At 37.0% G+C, this 20,619-nt stretch overlaps 1 protein-coding gene across 5 annotated transcripts in view; it reads right to left on the bottom strand.

The window, feature by feature from the left end:
• Nucleotides 1–20,619, bottom strand: part of UCHL3 (ubiquitin C-terminal hydrolase L3) — a 43,198-nt gene that overhangs the window by 18,498 nt on the left and 4,081 nt on the right. For all 5 annotated transcript variants that reach the window (XM_026120874.2, XM_026120875.2, XM_064504753.1 and 2 more), the window contains 4 exons: nucleotides 13,639–13,767; nucleotides 9,079–9,235; nucleotides 8,607–8,692; nucleotides 7,504–7,551 (listed from right to left, as the gene is read on the bottom strand). In XM_026120874.2, coding sequence (XP_025976659.1) covers nucleotides 7,504–7,551; nucleotides 8,607–8,692; nucleotides 9,079–9,235; nucleotides 13,639–13,767 — 420 coding nt within the window. The remainder of the gene's footprint in view (nucleotides 1–7,503; nucleotides 7,552–8,606; nucleotides 8,693–9,078; nucleotides 9,236–13,638; nucleotides 13,768–20,619) is intronic.

Raw genomic sequence — 20,619 nt, forward strand, 5'->3', positions numbered from 1 at the left:
AGGGAGCTCTGCAAAACTTAAAGTAACTAATTTACATATGCTTCTTAAACAAATTGAACAGCAGTGTTGCACACCAACTATCATATTTTTAGCGTGTTTCCCTAAGGAAACTCAATTGATGCAACATCAGTTCTTCAAATAATTTTAGCCAACTGACTAGCTTCAGACATAATATTATCTTTAAGGTTGTCATTTTACTAAGTTCCTGTAAATTTTTTTCAAAATTAGTCATTGGATAAAGGAGAAGGAGAGCCAAATTAGCTTCTCTCCTGCCTGAGGGAAAAGGCTTCACTGTGAACTCACTCATCAGCTGTCTTGAGCAGCCTTTTTAAACACCAGTGAACACACACACACAGCTGGAATCTGCTACTCACTACCTCCTACTTATGGAGTGCAAAACAGCACTGAAGTGTTATGGGCTGGAGAGATGCAAAAGAACTTATGGCAGTTGGTTGGTAGAGATGTAGGATGCAAAACTGTAAAAACATTTTGTTATTTCCATTTGCTTTTTTTTTTCCTTGCATACTTGTATTTTTAAATTCATGAGCTGCTTTATGGGTGCGAATATCCTCTATAGCTCTGTTTCACCCTAAGAATCAGAGTTTGTTTATACAGATTTTACAGAGTTAAACATAAGACTCAAAATAGCATCTCAGAGCAATATTATATTAATGCTTTATTAGTTATTTGCTGAGTATATAAAAATGAGATTCATGCATGTCTCTCAGAGGCTGACACAGAACCAACAGGGCAATGCAATGAATTGAATGACTAGCCAAATGTAACTTCCAAAGTATTTCACGTGAGCTTTCTAGCAAGCTCATTCTTACACTTTTTACTGAGTAGGCTGCATGAAAGTAAAACCTACAGTTAACATTTTTAGGCAATATCATCTCCTTTACAGGAGAAGTTAAATGCTTGTTCTGTAATGCTGAACTAGACAAAAATAATTTTAGAAAGTTATGTAACTGATATATTCTCCCGAGATACAACCATTTCTTTACAAGACTGTATGAATTATTCAGAAGAAACATCAAGAAATACAGACTACCTCAAAAAAATCCCACCATATGTTCTTGGCATGACTGAAAGGGAAGCTCCTTTATGTTTCTTCTCTAACAATAAATTGTAATGCCCTAGGGAGCCAGAGATCTTTGAAAGTTCAAGCTTTACAGCAGCTGAGAACAGAGCACATTGACTCTACTTAGTTCTTGCCAATGTTAACGACTGTTACTGTGATCAAAGTCTAACTTAGTGCATTCCAAACTAGATTACAGTTCTCAGGGCACACTAAACAAGTTTACAGACTATAGTTTGCAGTTATGGTTTGAGTTAAGGAAGAAATCAAACTGTGGTAGCCTTTTTTTTTCCCCCCTTTAAAAGTGGCTGCCAACTTCAATCCCTGTGAAAAACACTGCTGGACATACTTGTGAACCTTAGCTATATCTAAATACACATATTGATGTGCACAAGTATTTCAGTCTTTTGTGAACATCTGAGACTAGTTCTTGCTTATTACTCTTCAACTGACAGAGTCAAAGAACAGTTTTGATTTTCAAAGACTATTTTTTTCCACCATCAGTATTTTTGATCATGGTCCAACAAGGCACAAGAATGCTGTTTCCGTTTGAAGTGGCAGCTCAGATGCAGCACCTCAGACTGCTCAGTTCACAGCTTCCCTTGCTTAGCTGAACATACAGTTCTGGTAGCTGCAGCTGTCAAATGGTATACGGATGTATTGAGCATACAAGAAAGAACAAACAGGAAGACTTACAGAATCAAAGGCAGTATTTTCTCTACTCCCCAAAATAGCTGACATAACAGAATGTATATAAGTATATTTTATATAAAATACAGAGTTCTGTTTTCTTATGTCTTCCATAGTAACTAGTAACTGAACCACTGTAAGTTAAACTTCACCTAATTCAACATTCTCAATAGCTTCCAAGGAAGGAAATGAAAAATATAAATCTGAGAGCTCCTAATTTTCTCCTAAGAATTTGAAGCATCAAAATAAAAGCTCTTATAACACTGTAACCAGTAGCAAATACACAGGTATTTCAAGCGGCCATGTGACTTGTATTTATTTGGCTGGTTGAAACGTTAGATTTTTGAGCTATGGTGCAGTAACATTTAAAGAAGTAAGCTTCCTAAAGGCACAGGCTACAAATCGCATTCTGCCAAGCATTAATGTATAAACCATGCTGAAACCCCCATCCCCAAAATGTCAACCTCAAACACAGAAGTGTTTCCATATGCCACAGCTACCACAAAACGTAATAAAGTTGGCTATACCATTTGAACTTTATTACAAAAAGTGATATGGAGAGTGATGTGTCAGCAGTTAGTGATACCTTGATGTTGCACAACATAGCCTGTTAATTACTTAACAAGACAACTATTTGAGTTTTTGTTGTCCCCAACAGCAAAAACTGATCTAAGTCTAGACTATTAAGTTTCCTTTTCTGTTTTCCCAGAAATGTGCTTCTAACACCTTTTTGCCAGCATTAGCTCCTATGAGATCATAAGATGAGCTGGTTCAGGAAGCTGGTAAAGACAGAAAATACTTTAGGTAACCTGAAAATCCAGACCAGATTGATTTAACCTGCCACAGACACACACAGCTGGCTAAAACTTCGAACACTGTTACCCATACAGACACGAGTTAAACATTTCAAAGCCTTTATAAATGCAGAGACTGAGTGTACACTATTCTCTAGATAAATTTCCTTGACTAAAGTCTTTTTAAAAGTACTTTATATGGCATAGCTTTCCATTTCCCATACTGTAGACTTGAGCTGTAATGAAGCATAGTTGCAAAGTAGATGTGGATGTCAGTAATATAAGAGCAGAACACAATATCTCACTACTCACATTATTATAGTCTAACACTAAAAATAATAATTTCAATAATTAGTATAGGTATTATTTTCTACCTGGAATAACTGTTCTGAGGCTATCACAGCAAGTGATTTAAACAATTTCTACTGGTTTATTTCTATAACACCAGCTTCGCGTTTTCCTCCTTCTCTCCCACCCTCCCAAAAAACTACAAAGTACCTCTGATTAATAATCAAAATGTGGGGGGATAGGATATAAATTTAGGTTTTTCTCCAACTCTGAAATCAAAAGGTCTAGTTGCTCTGCAGAAGAATGTAAACCTGGAAATAACCCCTGATTGTACTGAAATGATTGCCTGTTTTCACGAAACTCCCCATTCTGATTTTCTGATCTGTTATTTGAAAATAGTCAGTTACTACGGTTGTCCAGAAAGAAAGCAATCCAAGACAGTAAGACAAAAGAGCCAGAGATCAACCTAACCCTGATCAATATACAATTTAAGTGCTATTTTCCCCTAATTTTGTTACAATTTTCTTTCATTAATGATTGTTATAAATTAGCTGTTCATCTAGCATCCACAGACTGCATTGCTTTTTTTAAATTATTTTTGAATAAAGCTTTTAAGAGAAAGTATGAGAAATTAAGGTTTGAGGTAGCATATGGTTTCAACAGTTCCTGAACTCTCTGGGGGAACAGGAAGAACAACAGTAACAAAAATAAATTAAAAAAAATACTGCTCAGTAAGAAGTGACAATACAAGGATAAGCTTAAAAGCTTGTGCAGAAAGAAACAGTTTGTATTTTCCACATTTTCAAACATCCTAGATATTACAAACAAAAGTACATGCCCAGCAGAAAGACCACGAAAGATTAAAGATGACACTTCAGCTGAAAGATCTTGAGCAGCTGGCAACGATTCTACCCTCATCAATAGCTGCCTTTCAGGGGTTAGTATAGAGGAAAGAGAAAGATATAGTCTAAAAAGGTAGCAATCTGGCACAAAGAAGGTTTTCTTTTTTGGTTCCCAAGAGCATGATCATCTCTGGCAAAAGTATCAACATTCAAAGAAAGGGATAAAAAAAATTCTCTAGCTTCACCTGAAATCTGAAACCAGAAAACCTGGCCTTATGCCACTGGATCTACCCAGCTTCATCTTAAAGATCTACATCCTTTTTTGGCTGCTTTGGATATGAAATACCTGTCACTTGAGGAAGTATAAGTTTCAGCAGCATAAATCTTAAACAAAAAGACTGTCTTACATTCAGCTGCCCTCATTCAAAATGGCACTTGAACATGGGACCAGCCTCAAACCACCCTTGAAACCCCCTGAGAATAACACCATGCTTCTCCAACAGAATAATCACAGATCTTACTCTTGGCTAGCCTAAAGTAAACTTTAAACAGACTTACATTTTTTAACATGAAAATACCTGTAGGGCTGGCTTATCTTTTTATTTCTTCTATTCCAACAGAAAAATAAGTCATGGAGCAACAGATTCCAACAGTCTTAAAGAACTTGAATCAAATGTGGCCTAAAATTGGTCCTAGAGGAGAAGCTCAAGCTAACAATACTTAAGCTGCAAACCTGAAGAATATTCGTTCAACGAAAACTGCACTTTTCTTCAAAATATGATCTTTGGAAGGACAGAAAGACTTCTCTATTCATAAGAAAGGATTTAAGTACTCCAACAAAAATTCAGGGAACTTAATTAAACCATCAAGCATTTTGATTAAACCCCCCCCCCCCCCAATTCTAAGCCAGTCTATCGTTTGCCTGCAAAAATTTTTGCATTTGTTACCAAAAATTATACAAAGTGGCTACAAACACAACCTTTTTTAAACTACGCAAATGAATCATAACTATCAAACTTGGTAAGCTTCTTAAAGCATCCATCAAGGCAGAACATTCTGCATCTGTCAGCTTCAATCCCTTTGCTTAGCAATTCATCTTAATATTTCATCTAAATAGAGCACAGTGATAAATCCCACTGTAACTCTCCTCTTCCAGCAGTCAATAATTGGAATGTAAACTCTGGTAGGCCCGTAATACTAATTTCCTGCCAAATATCTCTTTAATATCACTTTTCTTTAAGATATAACAAATTAAAATATAGGTCTGATTACAGACTATTCTAAAACGGAACTGAGTCCTAATCAGATACATGAATAGATCAAGTACACAGATACTGGAAAGACAGAACCATTTTACTGGCATTACTTCTAACCTTTAGTTTCTAGGTAGACTTGCTTTATTTCCAGGTTTGAAATACCCACATACATGGAACAGAAGTAAAAGCAGAAAATCCACTAGTATGTTGTAAAAATCCATTGAGATGATTAAAAAAGCTTGAAGACTTAGTGAGATTGTCAGGAGCAATCAACAAATAAAGGTTTTACTTACAGCATTAAAGGCTGAGTCATCAAATCATCTGCATCAACTCAGAAATCAGAGCACAGAAGAAAATATTATCAGATGAAAACCTGTCTGTATTCTTTGCTATTTTTAACTTTTTTTTTTTCAACTAACCAAATTTTTACTTTCATCTCATGACACTGTAGATCAATATGTGATGCTGTGTTTTGTATGGGAAAAGAGGAAAGGTAGCATCTTGAAAGCAGTTACATTCGTTCTTAACCAAATCAGCACACCTGATTGCCACACATCCTACTTTCAGGATTCTGTCCCAACACTGTTGAGTTTAAGCAACATTTTCAGAAGAATTTGCATGGACATCAGTGCACAGCACCTACTTGAAAGACCAAACCGCTCAGACAGCAGGTTGATCTCAGGAACCACCCAAGCCAAAATAGCAGGCCTACATGTTTTCTCAACTCTTAATTTTGTTGGACACCTGGAAAAGACTTTCTGCATGGAAAGCTATGGCATTTACTATCATTAAGCAATTACCTAAGCCACTTCATCCAAAGGAAGGATTTCTATACAAAATGCCTTCACTATTCTGGGAGGGGGGGGGAGGAGGAGGAGGAGGAGGGGGACACAGAGAACAAAACCCAACAAAGGCAGATACTTTCTTTCCCAGAGTTCTGAAAGGAAGTTTTAGTTCCCAGGAAAGTCATCCTAAAAATAACAGATATGCAAAACAAATGAGATCTTCTCTCTTGTTCCAAAGGTGCCAGACACTAACTTGCCCTTCAGGACAAGTCCATAATCTTTGAACGAGTGCCTATAGTAACTTTGGTAACATCAAGAGCATGCCATGCATCAGTCCCTTCCACATTTCATGAACAGGTATACAGCAACATTCAAAAGGTACCACTGGCAGGAACGAGAATAGGAGATTAACTCACCCCAACTCTCAGTTATACTTCTTAGCACATTCAGATTTTGTGTACTTTATTTTGCTTAGAAAGAATAATGCTTTAGATCTTTAGATCAAAGCAATTCCTCCTGTACAGAGGAAAAGGTCTTGCTGCCAACTCATTACAGCAGAAAGATCTGCTTTGTTTTTTTCTGGAGTGTGCAGAAGACAGCATAAGCCATAAGAAAAGCAAAGCTCACCTACAGCACTTAAAAAAAAAAAAAAGAAAAGAAAAAAGAGGCAACAGATGAGCCACTGGAGTTAAAACCAAAGGAGGGCTCCTCTCCTCTCCTTGCCAGAGAGCATGCTAACAACAGTCTAACCAATTTTCTTTCTGTGGAACAGACACTGAAATCTAAACCAGAAAGATGGAAAACTGCCTCAACATGGCCAACTGGTTGGGGAACCTTTTACCCACTTGCCCTTCTAAACAAAGAACAAAAACACTCCCCCCGAAAAGTTTCAAACAAGAAAAGCCCACAACACACTTAAAAAAAAAAAAAATCACTCCTCCCTAAAACTTCAAAGGTCAGTTATGTACCCAGTTTTCTGCAAGTCTTAACTTTCTACTTAGCTCAATGAAAATAAACGTGTCATACAGATCCTGCCATATGCCAAAATTTATTTAATTTTGAGGCTTTGTGCCCATATTTGATAACACATGACAAAGCACAACGCAGAGAACAGACTGCTTTTACAGACAAAATAGTAATGGGTTTATCATACATAAAGGAGCATTATCCAATATTGATTAAGCTTCACAGCAAGTATCACAGCAAGTATCTTTCCTTTTAAACCTGGAAAGAATTTTTTTTTAAACATTATCCAATCTGTTGCAGATCAAAGCTTGTAAGATAAATTCCTACTAATGCATATATTTAAGTAATACTTATATACAAACAGCACATACACAATAGCAAACTAAATACTGTACCATCTGCTTTCCTGAAATAAAACTTTTCAGTCCTTCATAAAAATGTTTGTTCTGCTTATATGATTACTATGGATCTTATAGTCCCAGCTACGAATTTGCAACATCAAAATCTCAGCTTTCAATAAAAATACTATTTCTGACACTTCTATTGTAAAATAAAGCTTGAAGAGATCTACATTATACAAGAGATTTTTTAAAAAAAATCTAGAGACTAAAATGCTCCAAATCTCCCCCCCTCCCCCTGCCCCGGCTACTTGATTCCAAGTCCTGATTTTTGACTGACAACTCAATAATGAACACAAAGCAATAATTTCCATTTCACTGCAAATCTTTATATATGATTGCTTGTTTTCACCATAGTTATATTTAGCTAAGAGTAGTTATTAAAGGTTTTTTTAAAAATGAGTACCTCGGTCTGACCTTCATGGGCACTGGATTCATGAGTGACACGAATAGCCTGAAATTAAAACATATTTCAATCAGACCTTAAATAAGAGATTTTAAGTGAAACACTTTATGCTCTTCATTTTACAAAAGCCATAGCTCTTAAAAAAATTAATCAACAAATAATCTCCACTTCTGAAGATCTCAAGAGACCAATATTTCAATTTCATTCAATCCAATTCAAAACAAGTACCTAACAGCTGGTAACTGCACTTTTAACACACGGACAACACTACTGGCAAGCATTTTTGTTATATGAATTCCCGGCTTAATTACACAATATACTTTAGGCAGAAGCTGTGATCAGACATTCCTGCAGAAACAATGGGGCACAAGATGTTATCAAACCTGTTTATTAACCACAACCTTCAGCCACAAGTTATCACCCTTATTCCCGAGGGTTTCACAATAAGGTTAAACTGAACTAACACCTGAAGTCATCATGACTTCCCTTTTGACAGAGGATCATCACTACCATTAGGAGCCATTCTCCCCTCCACTGCTGACTGAATGATTCTGCCACATCCTTTGAGTCAGCAGGAATGATTCACCTAACCACCCTAGCAACTAGCTCATCTAATTTCTCAGTGGTGGTGTGTGTGTTTGTGGGAGGATTACAGTCAATATAATCAGCCAGTCAGCTCCCTGTGTGGCCAGAAGTGCTAGAGCCAAAGCAAGTGACATGATTAGAAGGCACAAATGGAAGGGGGCAGTAGAAGCGTCATCCTTTCAACAACAGCCTCAGATCAGCTTAAATTGACCATAAAACAGGATTCTGAATGAGCCAAAGAGATCGTGTATACACTTATCATCCATTTTAAAGTCATTTTAAGCTAAATCAGTGAATTAATATGGATGACGAACATTAACAAAATCCATTCTGCTGACTGAGCAATAATCTCTTAGATTATTGAAGCAGGTTTTTCTCGTGGCAACTGTCTGATCACAGGCTCCCATGTAAAGTTCAATTGTCCAAACGCTTGACCGGATCAAGTCCTAAAGACTGTTTAAAGCCATATAAGAATTATTTGCACAGGTAGATACAAAAGTAAAAAGCATGATACTAACTTCATAAGTTTCTAGATATTTGGCCCGTTCTTCAGGAGTCATAGATAATGAATCTTCTAGGAACTTTTTCAATGAAGAATTAGTTTCTTAAAAAATAAAAACCATAATATAACATTAATAATTTTCTTATCTGTGCTTCATATCTCAATAAATTAGCTGAACACCACAAGTTTTGATTCATGCTTTAACTCCAACATCACTCAAAGCTTACAGAATGCTTATATCCAACAAAAGATTTAAAGATACAGTTAAAACACTAGATGCTAACTGCAAGAGGAATTGCTATCTGCTGCATTATTCGACATTTTAAGTGCCTTAGTTTTTTCGATTAGTACAAAAAATTATTTTTATACTTAGAGGTAGAAATGCTTTGAGTAGAAACTGTCCTTTAGAAATGTTTAAATTCAGAGAAATAGTACATAACCTATCCTTCCCTTCATGTCTTCTCCACAATGTTAAGAAAAAGAATTACCAAAGTTCATTTTATCTCTGTTGTTTGCAATAGCATGAATTAGCCCAATCGTTCCACATGCATTGTTGATGGTCTGCTTCATGAAATACACTGATGATTTGACATCTTGCCCCTTGGCTTTTATTCTCTCTTCTTCTTCTGTTCTGAAAGTTTCATACTAGAACGAAAGTTACCAAAAATTTTGCAAATTAAATACTAGTTTACATCATCCAAACGGGGGGGGGGGGGGGGAAGTGATAGGTATACCCCGCTACCCACCCCCCCCCACACACAAATATCAGCTTGAAACACTTAACAAGTGGTTCAACCAGTATAGACTTACTTAATTGAAAAGCTCTATATCATGTCTTAATGTCTTGTCACTAGCCAGGGAACAGTCATCCTTAATCCATCACTTTGAAATGTGTTATCTAACATCACTTCAAGAAGGTTCAAAATGTTTCCTTGATTTGTGCACCTGTCACCATCTTGCTTCAATCCAACAACAAAAAAAGTTTAAGAACAAAGGTTTTAAAATTCTATCAGGCAAACCATAATACTTCAGGTGTTTATCAACATAAAACTTTATTATAAGCTCCATCTCTTTACACTTTTTTTCCAGAAAGATAAAATAAGATTCATATAATGCTCACTGCCTGAAAATGAACCTTCAAAAGCTACATTTATAAGGTCATGATTTATTTCCAGTAGCAATAGATAGAATTTAGTTTGACTGAGCAAGCTAAGATACTTAGTAAAATCATCATTGACTAAGAAGTAGTGAAGAAAATCTGTTAGTCTGTGCAACAGGTTTTGTTTTGTTTAAGATTTTCATCTCATCTGGAAGAGGATAAAAGAAAACTGTAACTGAGGAAAGAAGCCTTGAGAATAAGGCTCTTGCTTATTTTGTGGAGTTCCTTCTTTTCCTTACTGGGGGGATAACTTGAAGGGACCCTGAGATACTAGCTGCACTAGCTAAATTTATTGGAAAATATGGCTAACACCATTTGCTTCTGGATTTGTTGAGATAACTGCTTTTGATAAAACAAACTGGATTCAGTTTAGAGCCTTTGGCACTGTTCTAAGAAATGACTCTTGAAACTAAGTGCTTTGCTTTAAGAGAACTTCATGGAAATATCAGCAAACAAAGAATACTCAACAGACACCTGTGAACAGAGTATCATTCTTGTGCTTTCCTTGGCAGTAGACAGATTTAACTAGGAAGGACAAAAGATGCTGAATTTTTTGAGCTATGTAAGAACACCATGAAAAGAGAAAAATAAAAAAGAGCCTGCTGTCTACAACCTCCAAAAGGTTAGTCTGACAATCAGTCTTCTTATTCTGGACTATGAAATGAAATTATATTCTCATTTTAAACACTGCCACCCTCTTAGTGTGCCTCAATGATTGATTTTTATCAGAGAAGACAGCAAGCTTGTAAGTGCCAGACATCTGTTTTTGCCAATTATAGAACATTCCATTCTTTTAGCTACTGCAGGAATTCTCTTTTCTGGAAATACTGACCTTCCCCCTTAAATGCCTGTTTAGCAGCAAAGTAAAAGGAGTTTTCAACCATCTGTGCATCACACCAATACCCCAAAATTAGAGCATATTAAAGCAGCACTGGCCCACATAACCCATTCTAGCATATTAATACTCTGTACAATTGTAGTTTTCTAGTTCCTCTTTAATATTAAAAATTAGGTAGGAATACAGAAGACAGGCCTCCAAAGTAGTAATTTGTCAGCAGAGGCTAAAGTGCCAGAAACAGCTCAGCCTTGAGGTAGAGGAGAATACCCAAGCTTCCACAATGAAGAAGCTATGAAACACTATCCAGGAATATGCCAAGAGTATGCATAACAAATTTGAACAGATTTGTTAATATTACACTCAAACATCTGCAAAGACTAGTAAGAATTTGTGAATCATAAAGATTCATGAATGGGAGATACAAAAGAAAGAAAATGACAAATCATGAAGACCTATATTTGAGAATCACAGTGATACTGATGTTGAAGTCCATAAATCAGGGAAAGAGACTGTTCCAGAAAATGCCATATTTCTTTCTCCTTTGGCCAGCCTTTTTAACTAACTCCTTTTCCAGAAAAAAAAAACCCACTGAAATAGTTGGACTTTTGATACAAGTATGGCAAATCCAAAGTTTGCATATAGAATATATCGAGGAACTCTTCCTGAAGAACTGTTAGAAATTTCTCTCAAACTCTACACACTGTCAGTGACAAAGAGAAACAAGAATTTTTTCCAGCATCATGGTTCCACGTCTATAGCTTTGTCTGAATGTTCACAGTAATACCTCATAAAAGCACTTGGTATCTTAACCACTTAGCTACAAGCTTGCAACAGCGGTCTTACTTGGGGACTTTACAAAGCTTACTAGACAAAAGTGCAGATTAAAGAGGATATATATATAGATATATAGCTGCCATTTACTTCTTGCCAACCAAAATAAACCCCAAGGCAAAAAAAAAAGGGGGGGGGGAAGGGGGGAGGGAAGAGAAGAGACGAGACTGATTTTGGGGAATACTGAAAATACGACTTTGCACAGGAGTTGGACCAGATGACCTCTAGAGGTCCCTTCCAACTTTAGTTATCCTATGATACGCATTCACTGGATCATGCCCAAAGTTCCCAACACACATAGTATTGATTCTGTCTAGAAGCTATGATGCAAACTAAGCAAGTTATTAACCTTTAACTGGACAATGAGCATACAGATGATTTGTATGCTAATGAGAATATCTAACCCTGAAAGCAAGTTCAAGCAAACTGATACACAAGAAGGACAGAAGGAAGGTTTTCTAGACAGAAGAACAAAGACACAGTAGAAGAACATTTACAAAGACAGCAAAATGAATTCAGAGGTATGCTTTCATAAACACAGGCATGGCCAAAAAAACAAACAGATAAACAATAAGCTAATATACCAGCACAATATGATGGACAGTATTGGAAGGGCAATGGAAGAGGGGAAAAATACTCCAAAAATACAAAATAATGCTCAGCTTTAGGAGTTTACACAGAGTAAAAAAAGCTTCAGAACACAAGAGGCTTAACATGAAAGACTCAGCTCACATGTGTTCAGGAGAAGAGTTGCTACATAGCTGATTGAAATACTTGTGTCCCTTATGTTGAAGGGTTAAAACACTGGAGAAAATCTCAAACATTCTGTCAATGATCAAATTGGATTGATCAATGCAGTATATGCTGTTTCTCTGGTTCTCCGTTTGTCTCACACTTCTGTAGGATAAAATCAGCTGGATTCTCTGTAATAGAACAGAGGCTGCTCTTTCCCCTGAGATGTTCCCTTCACGTGCTCCAAGAAAGCAAGTTTGCATAGACTGCATGGTGTGGTGGGCAGAAGAAGAAAGGGATGGTCATAGAGGGAGCTCAGACCCTGCAGCTCAAGCAGCCAGAGACTGAGAAACCACAACACAGAAAACAAAAACCACCTTCACAGGGGAGGGAAAAGAAATTTCCTGAAGACAAGAAAGGGCAGTTAAGTTTGCTTCAATTTAAAACCATCAAGCTGGCCGAAATCAAGCCTGAGAGGGACTGACTGCATAGATGTTTTGGACAAGCTAATATACCAAGGCTTAAAGGTCATAACAGAAGAGGACCGACCTAGCCACCTTTAGCTCTCTCTACTTGTCCTTTTAAACTATTTGTTCTTTCTGAGGCACATTCAAAGCAGGAAGTTGAGGAAAACTGACTTCAAGCTTTTCAGCTGACTTTGGACCTTTCCACAATTATGGAAGACTTTTACGAGCTAAAAGATCAATATGAACTGCACATTTCAATCTACAGCCATCTAACTTTCAAGAAGAGATGTGTACCTTCTTTATATAGAAATACATAACTACACAGAATAAGCAGACCTAAAGACTCAACTAAATTAAGATATTTCAAATTCCTGCCTAACATATGGTAACTTATTTTTTCATCTTGAATGAATACAAGCAGTCAGGAAGGGCGAGGGGGAAGGGGCAGTAAGAAAATATAGGGCATATTTCTAAGATGAAAATGTATATCTGTCCAAGAAGCAAAAGTCATACTCACACTAATGACCGAACTAAAAATGGGCTGAAGTTTGATCAGTGTGATAGTGCCAAAACTCAAAACCTTTTTTTTTTTTTTTTTTTTTTTTTTTTAAAGGAGAGGGAAAGAAAGTAGCTGCATTTGGTATATTCTCACATCCTACCTTGTAATTTGCTTATGCTATTGCGGCTTTCTACTAAAAGTAGCAAAAATATGCCATTTCATAGTGCATATTATCAAAAAGTCTTGAAACTGTTTATAAGAGAAAAGTATGAGCCATACTTTCTTGGCTTCTGCATTAATTTTTCCCACTCCGATTAAAACACTTTAACAGAAATTGGAAATACGCATAGAAGGTTGTTGAAAGAAAGTTCTGAAGGATTTTTTTTTTTAGTTAAAAAGTCTCTGAATAAGGTTTCAGTCTCATTTTGATTCTATTACGACACTGAAGTACAAGATTCAAAATTTTCACTCCCATTTCATTTACAAAAAAAGTGATTCACTGATTATTAAATAAACATTTACCTTTTCTGTTATTGGAAAGAGAAGTAGCACTGCACAGACAGGTCTTGGCACCATGCTAAGCAGTTCTGGTTCCATACCATAAACATCTACAAATTGCCAGTCAGGATGTATACCTAACTGTTTCAGAAACTGGAAAAGAAAAAAAATATACACATTAATGAGTGTGCTCATAAGCTGATCTTTTCAGAAGCATAAAGGAGCAGTTTCAAGATGAAATACATTGCAACAGCACAGACTTTCCATCAACCCAAAATAAGGAGAATAAATGAGATTCAAATTTTAATAAATAACACTGAATAAACCTTAGTGCTAACAAAGATGTATAAAACTTCTATGTCTAACCTACTTAAACAGCTATATGAAAGGGAAGTGAAATCTCATCCCCAACACTATTTATTAAGCATTAAAGCATTTCAATCATTTTGAAAGTATTCTGTTACCAATACAGAACAGTACCAGGTACTAACTTTAACAAGTAATTGTAGGGCAGAGTATATATGAATAAGCTTACAATATTATTCAACTCCATGAATACTTCAGAATACCCTGTACCAGTATAGGTACCAGCATATTGGAGCTGCTTAGTTTCAGCAACTTGGGAGTAGTGGGGGGGGAGGGGGAGGGAAAGGGATGCTCTTTGATGGCTTTTGGCACATTTTACCACATGTACCTTTTAAGGTGTTCCTTTACAGGAAGAATCCATTGAAACTACAATGGAATAACATATTGGGAAGTAGACCAAGATTAAGTTTCAGACAATAATCAATCTTTAAATAATTTTCAGGTGCTTCTTTAGAATTGTTTAAGAGTCTAAACCAAGAGACAGATCATTTCTTCTATACTACAGCTACATATTATATTCTGGATCTTTGGCCTGTAGATCTTTTACCTAGGATCTAACTACTTGAGAATGAGACACAAAGAATCACAAGGTCCGATAAGCCAAAATGAGAGTCATCTATGCCTTTCCCTCTTTCCATAACCTGCTTAGAGAACAGATTTCGACATATGCACAGGAATTCAGTGATAGTTATGCTGTTGGAATAAATCTACATAGATATACATATAAGAAATACTTTAATAAAACATTCATTTGGAGTAAAATACAAAAAAAGTCTATTTCAAACATGAGACTCATTCAAATTTCAACTTCGAGTTGGACCGGGCAAGAGTCAGGGTTGTTGACGAAAGGAGACAGTCTCTTCCAAGGATATAGAGGTGTAGGAAGTACATGTATTCATAAGGACTAATGAAAGTTTTAATCAGCAACATTTAGGAATAGCTTCTACAAGGGGACAAGATAACAGGAAACATACATACTGTTAAGTTGATTAGGAAGAGAATGAAGCTATAGTTTACTACCAGTGTTTTGAGTAAAAAATTGCACTTTACCATTCTAAATGTATTTACTTTCCTTCTTACCCTGCAAGACATAAGATCAAAACCCAGAGCAAGTAAAGGAAAATTAAATTTGAAAAAAAGTTTAAAGAAAAGCTTGAAAAAATTAAGATGGCTTTCTGCACATCTCTAGTAATAACCTATGAAGTTCTCAGAGCTAGTTTAGAATTTGATTCTGGCTACATTATAAAATATGGAGATTTTCTCTTCAAAAGGCCATGTAAACCTTTTTTCCCAGTTCCTTTTTTCTTATTTTACTTACCAATAACAAAAGAGGTGATATAACGTAAATTCAAAGAGAAGGAGGAGAAAGAAGGGAAAACAAGTTTTTTTCAAGACCTGAGGAAATTGTTGGTCTCTTATGTAGAGATTTGTGGGACTGGGCACACATCATGATTAAGGCTTTCCAGGACCTACTTTTTTTGACTAGCTTAAAATACAAGATTGTTTTAAGTATGATAAGAAAAAAGTCCCTCAGAAGACTGCTAGTGTAATACACCAAGATCTTTTGGTTCTGCACCATCTTTAAGCCCTATGAAGATAGAGAAGGCCAACTCTTTGTCTTTTAATGAAAAAGGTGAAAAGGGAAAATATGTGTTTACTAATCTATGAAACAGAAGATTGTATTTTTAACTCCTGTTTTAACCCTTTAGATTGCAAAGATAATCACCACCTTGTGAACAATAAAAAAAAAAATGAGGAGGGGACTGAGTGTGTTCGTGCATTAAAATATTATTTGTACTTCGAGCACTTTTCCTTTGATGCCAGTGACTAATCTTCCCATGATTCAAGGTACTCAACATTAGAAGGACAGCATTAAGCTACTGGATATAAGTGATGCAGATTCTCCTTCTCCTACTTTATACCACTGCAAAAAAACCCTAAACCCAAGAACATCTACTCAGACTCCTGAACAACAGAAGAAGTTTCACAGAAAAAAAGAGTTTTCATTACTCCCATTACCATAGCACCTAGGAACTTTACAAACTAAGAAGCTAAAAGTTTCAATATACCACGAGTTGGCTCTTAAGCGATGGTTATCAATACAAGAAGCAAGAAGAAGATTGGCTCAGTACAACAGGCAGCAGTCTTGACAAACCAGCAGCCCAAAAACTTTATTGTAGAATCATCAAAAAACAGATTTTTAAGGGGAAACCTGAAGTAGGCCAATGAGATATCTCTGTATCAAGAGGGTTTCACTCAAGCCTAGGAAAAAGGACAAAAATGCCTGTCTGAAAAATTAATGAGATAATAAAAACTGAAGCCATATGTAAGATAGACTGCCAGAGGGGTAACAGATAAACAGTAGATGGCAGGGTGGGAAAAATCCTTCAAAACAGAGATATGTAGCTTGCTTTTCTTTTACATGTAAACATGCAAAGAAAAGAGGGGTTCAAAGTCACAGCCAGAAAAGTAATCTTTTGCAACTGTTGTGAATGGATAGAAGCAAGACAAGACCGTTAGGGAGGAAAAAATGCTGCTGGAATAAAAATATGCCGTTAAGAACCAGATAAAGTGTTGAGGGCCAAAACCAGATTTGTATTAGACATGACACAGGAAAGGCAGAAGAGGGATGTCCTAAACAGCAGCTCCAACTATGTGAATACTTTAGTTATAACTAAATCAAACCTACTCTTTCCTTCTCTGATCCTCTCCTAGCTTTTTCCTAGCCCAGTCAAAGAAGCTGGTACAAAATGCAATCAGTTATCCACTACGAGATGAACCAAGCACTTCCACACTGACAAAAGCATTACTGTTTTAGAACAGCAGACAATTCTGTATGCTTTTTAGATGGTGTCATTCAAACGGAGGGACTTGGGATGGAAAGCAGCAAAATTATTCAGCGATTATGCAAGTAATTCTACTCTACAGATCCTTGCGGACAGAGCAATTAGGGTACTTTTCACTGTATTTGAAAGGCTCACTCAGATACTTGCAGCTGCTTATTTTCTCTTAGCTTCTGGATACTTGTCAGGTTAACATAAAAACTTTTTTTTCTAGATTTGCTCTTTTTCAGTTAGATACTCAGTTTCACTTTTGTTATCACCTTACTCATTAATTTGAATTTATATGAAGTGAGTGCTCAAAGACACAACAGGAAAAGATACTTGGTCACACTACGGGAGTCCTACAGGGGTTCAGATAAAATAAAATCGATGTACATTTGTGTATCTAATATAGTAACTTTTTCAGAGCTTTATTTTTACCAATTGTTGTCATATTTTCAGTTCTCTCTTTTGCTGTTGCATTAAACTGTCTTCCTGAAAAACACTCTTGTTTTTTCACTGGTCAGTCCATCCATTAGACAGAAAGTCACTAATAAAGTTACATATTTTTTCTATATGGTCATTTCAATGTTGTCTTATCTGCACCTTTCACGAGTTCCTACTTGTTGCCCAAGTATTCAGCAAGTCCTTTCTTTCTCACCTGGCATCTAGGGTTAAGCGGAATTTCAGCTCAATTAGCATTCAGGTGGAAATTTTCACAATTGCTTCAATATCCAATACACTTGAGCTGAAACTATCACCATTATCAGATTTGTTAAAGAATATACAACTTTGTGGCGTCAGGCCCACACTGGTAAGCCTAGTTTTCAACCAGGCAAACAGCAATGAAGGACCCTTACATTCTTTAAAATTGCCTGGTAAGAGCAACAGTTTCTTAAGCTGGGCACATAATAGCATTAAACTACTCATAAACAAGGAGGAACTAGTCAAAGTTGTGCAGGCTGACAGCAGCCATAGCTGCAGTAACCATGAGGTTGTGGAGTTTAAAATCACAAATGAAATGGGTAAGACAAATAGCATAATCACAGCTCTGGACTTCAGGAGAACAGATTTTGACTTACTTGGGGATCTGCCTCACAAAATCTCATAGGATACTGTCCAGCAGGACAAATGGGCTCAGGGCTGGAGTTCAATCTTCAAGGACAACCTCCTCAAAGCAGTCTATTCCAATTGCACAAAGCCAAGCAAGTGTGGCAGAAGGCCAGCACGGATCAACAGGGGAACTCTTGACTGAGCTTAAATTCAAAACACGGAAGGCAGAAAGCAGGATGGGCTGCCCAAAAGGAATATAGAGGCATTGCTTAAGCATTCAGGAATGCAATTACAAAAGACAAAACACGAGTGTTGTTGAAATTACAAGGGATGTGAAGGACAAGAAGGGCTTCTATAAGTACACTGACAACAAAAGGAAGGCTAAGGAAAACACAGGCCCCCAGCACAATGTAGCAGGGGACCTAGTGAAAAAAAGGACATGGAAAAGGCTGAGATACTCAATGCCAGTTTTGCCTTAGTTTTCACTGATAAGGTATGCCCTCTGAGCTCCCAGTTCCTCGAGCCCACTAGCAGAGTCTGTGGGAGTGCAGCATTACCTACTGCATGGGAGAATACAGTTAACAAGTACTTAAGCTAATTGGACCTACAGAAGTCCATGTGAACAGACAGGATACATCCAACAGTGCCAAGGGTGCTGGCTGCTGTCTTTGCAAGCCCACTCTAACATCTCTGAATGGTCATAGTGATCAGGGGATGCTGCTGACGACTGGAAAAAGGAAAACGTCACAGCTATCTTCAAGGGCAAGAAGGGGGATCCAGGTAACCACAGCCCAGTCAGCCTCACCTCTGTCCCTGGGAAGGTTATAGAGCACATCATCCTGAAGCTACTTCCAAGCACATGAAGAAAAAGAAGGTGATGGGAAACAACTAGCAGGGATTTACCAGGGGCTCATGCCTGACTAACCTGCTAGCTTTCTAATGTGTGTTGGTAAGGAGGGGAGCAACAGACAATGACAGTAGCAAGAGCTCTGACAGAGTCTTCCTTAGCATCCTTATTGCCAAACTGGTGAATACAAACTAGATAAGAGTGATGTAGGTGGAAAACTGGCTGGACTGTCAGGTTCAAAGGGTGGTAATCAGCACTACGAAGTCCAACTGACAGTGATATCCATCAGGGGTTGACACTAAGACCAGCTGTTTAACATATTTATCAAAAATTCTTTAATATCTTCAAGCCTGGTATTTGAAGATCTCATAAAAAAGGTTCAAGGAATAAAGCCCATTTACCATCACTTTTTTTTCTTCCAGATTTGCAGTGGAGAAGTCAAGAGAACATTTTCATGGAAATGTGGTAGGTTTTCCAAACAGAATTTTTACCCTTCCAGCTGTGTTAATTTCTTCAGTGTGCCTAAAAAGAATACTACTGACTTATAGTTAGAGCTCCTGATCTTCATAATGAGCTGTATCTATACATCCATCAATACCCACCAGCAGTTTTGAAACTTAATATTCAGTGTGTGCGTGCACTGATGTATATATTGAACCAGGACCAGATCATCACAGAGATGACAATGCAAAGCACACAAAGTTGGACTAATCAGGCAATTCAGACCTCCTCTGAAATTGTTTTTATTGAGCTCAAGCTGCAGATTAAATGAAACGGGGCTATTTAGTCAATGATTCATAATGGGACATCATGTTATGTTGTGAAAAAACATTTAGAAACTTGTTTCTATTATCTAAGAATTCTGAATAATGGGCATGGGCCTGAACAATCCACTCTTTCAGATAAGCTGTTATACGTGTTATTTACAGTGTACTAAAATAACAAGTGGATTCTACTGCTACTTTAGGTCAAGGAAAACAGGGAAGTGAGGAATTTTGTCTTTTCTGCCATGCCATTAAATGAAACAAGATAATTATCACACCAACCACTGTCACTTGTTTTCCACTGTAAAGTACAGCATTTGTTGTTACTCATTAAACAGACTTATTTATTCTTTGCTGTCAGGTGGTACCTCAGTTCCTAACAGTAAGACTTTCCTTGTTACAGCTTTCAATTTATTTGAAACAGAAATAAGAAACAAACTAAGAGCAGAATAAAGGGCCAAAATTGGCAATTACGTATAGAGGGATGAAATGTATGCTTTTCTTAATTTTCAACTACTGAAGAACATACCAAGGCAGACCTGTAAATCAGTCTTTCTACTAGTCATGCAAGTAATATTCTAAACTCCAACACAAGGTACAGTCTTCCCTGTGCACGTTAGCCATGCTACCTCAATAGCTGGAGATATTTTAAACTAGAAGAAACCACTCAACAACTGATCTCGCGACCGACAAGTCTATAAACCCACCTTCATGTTTGTCCTTGTGTTTATGAATCTTATATTCTTCGCTATGCAGTGGCACAGCCTCAACACTTCGCCTTTGCTCACTCTATGGAAGACATCCTACGGTACTCTCATTACAGAAAAGTGCAAGCTAAGTCTCGGTCTTCCACTTTCTGAGGTTACACTTATAATAAATAATAGGCTGTCTTCCAAGACTGCATACTATCTCTAATGTATGCTTTGCTTACAAACACAGAAGTTAAAGTTAAAGGGGAAAAAATAACAACAACAAAAAACAAACAGCTTAGCTAAGCATTTTCAGAAGGCCACTTGTATTTCTTCACATCAGACAAGCTTCCGCTCCAACACAATGGCTCACCTAAGAGGACCACCACCAACAACATACTTCAGGAATCTCTGGCACCGCCTTTTTGGAACAGACTCCTGGCTTTGGTCAGTAGAGTTTTCTT

Source organism: Dromaius novaehollandiae, chromosome 1 (genome assembly GCF_036370855.1).
Source record: "Dromaius novaehollandiae isolate bDroNov1 chromosome 1, bDroNov1.hap1, whole genome shotgun sequence".
In the NCBI taxonomy this organism is placed as follows: domain Eukaryota; kingdom Metazoa; phylum Chordata; class Aves; order Casuariiformes; family Dromaiidae; genus Dromaius; species Dromaius novaehollandiae.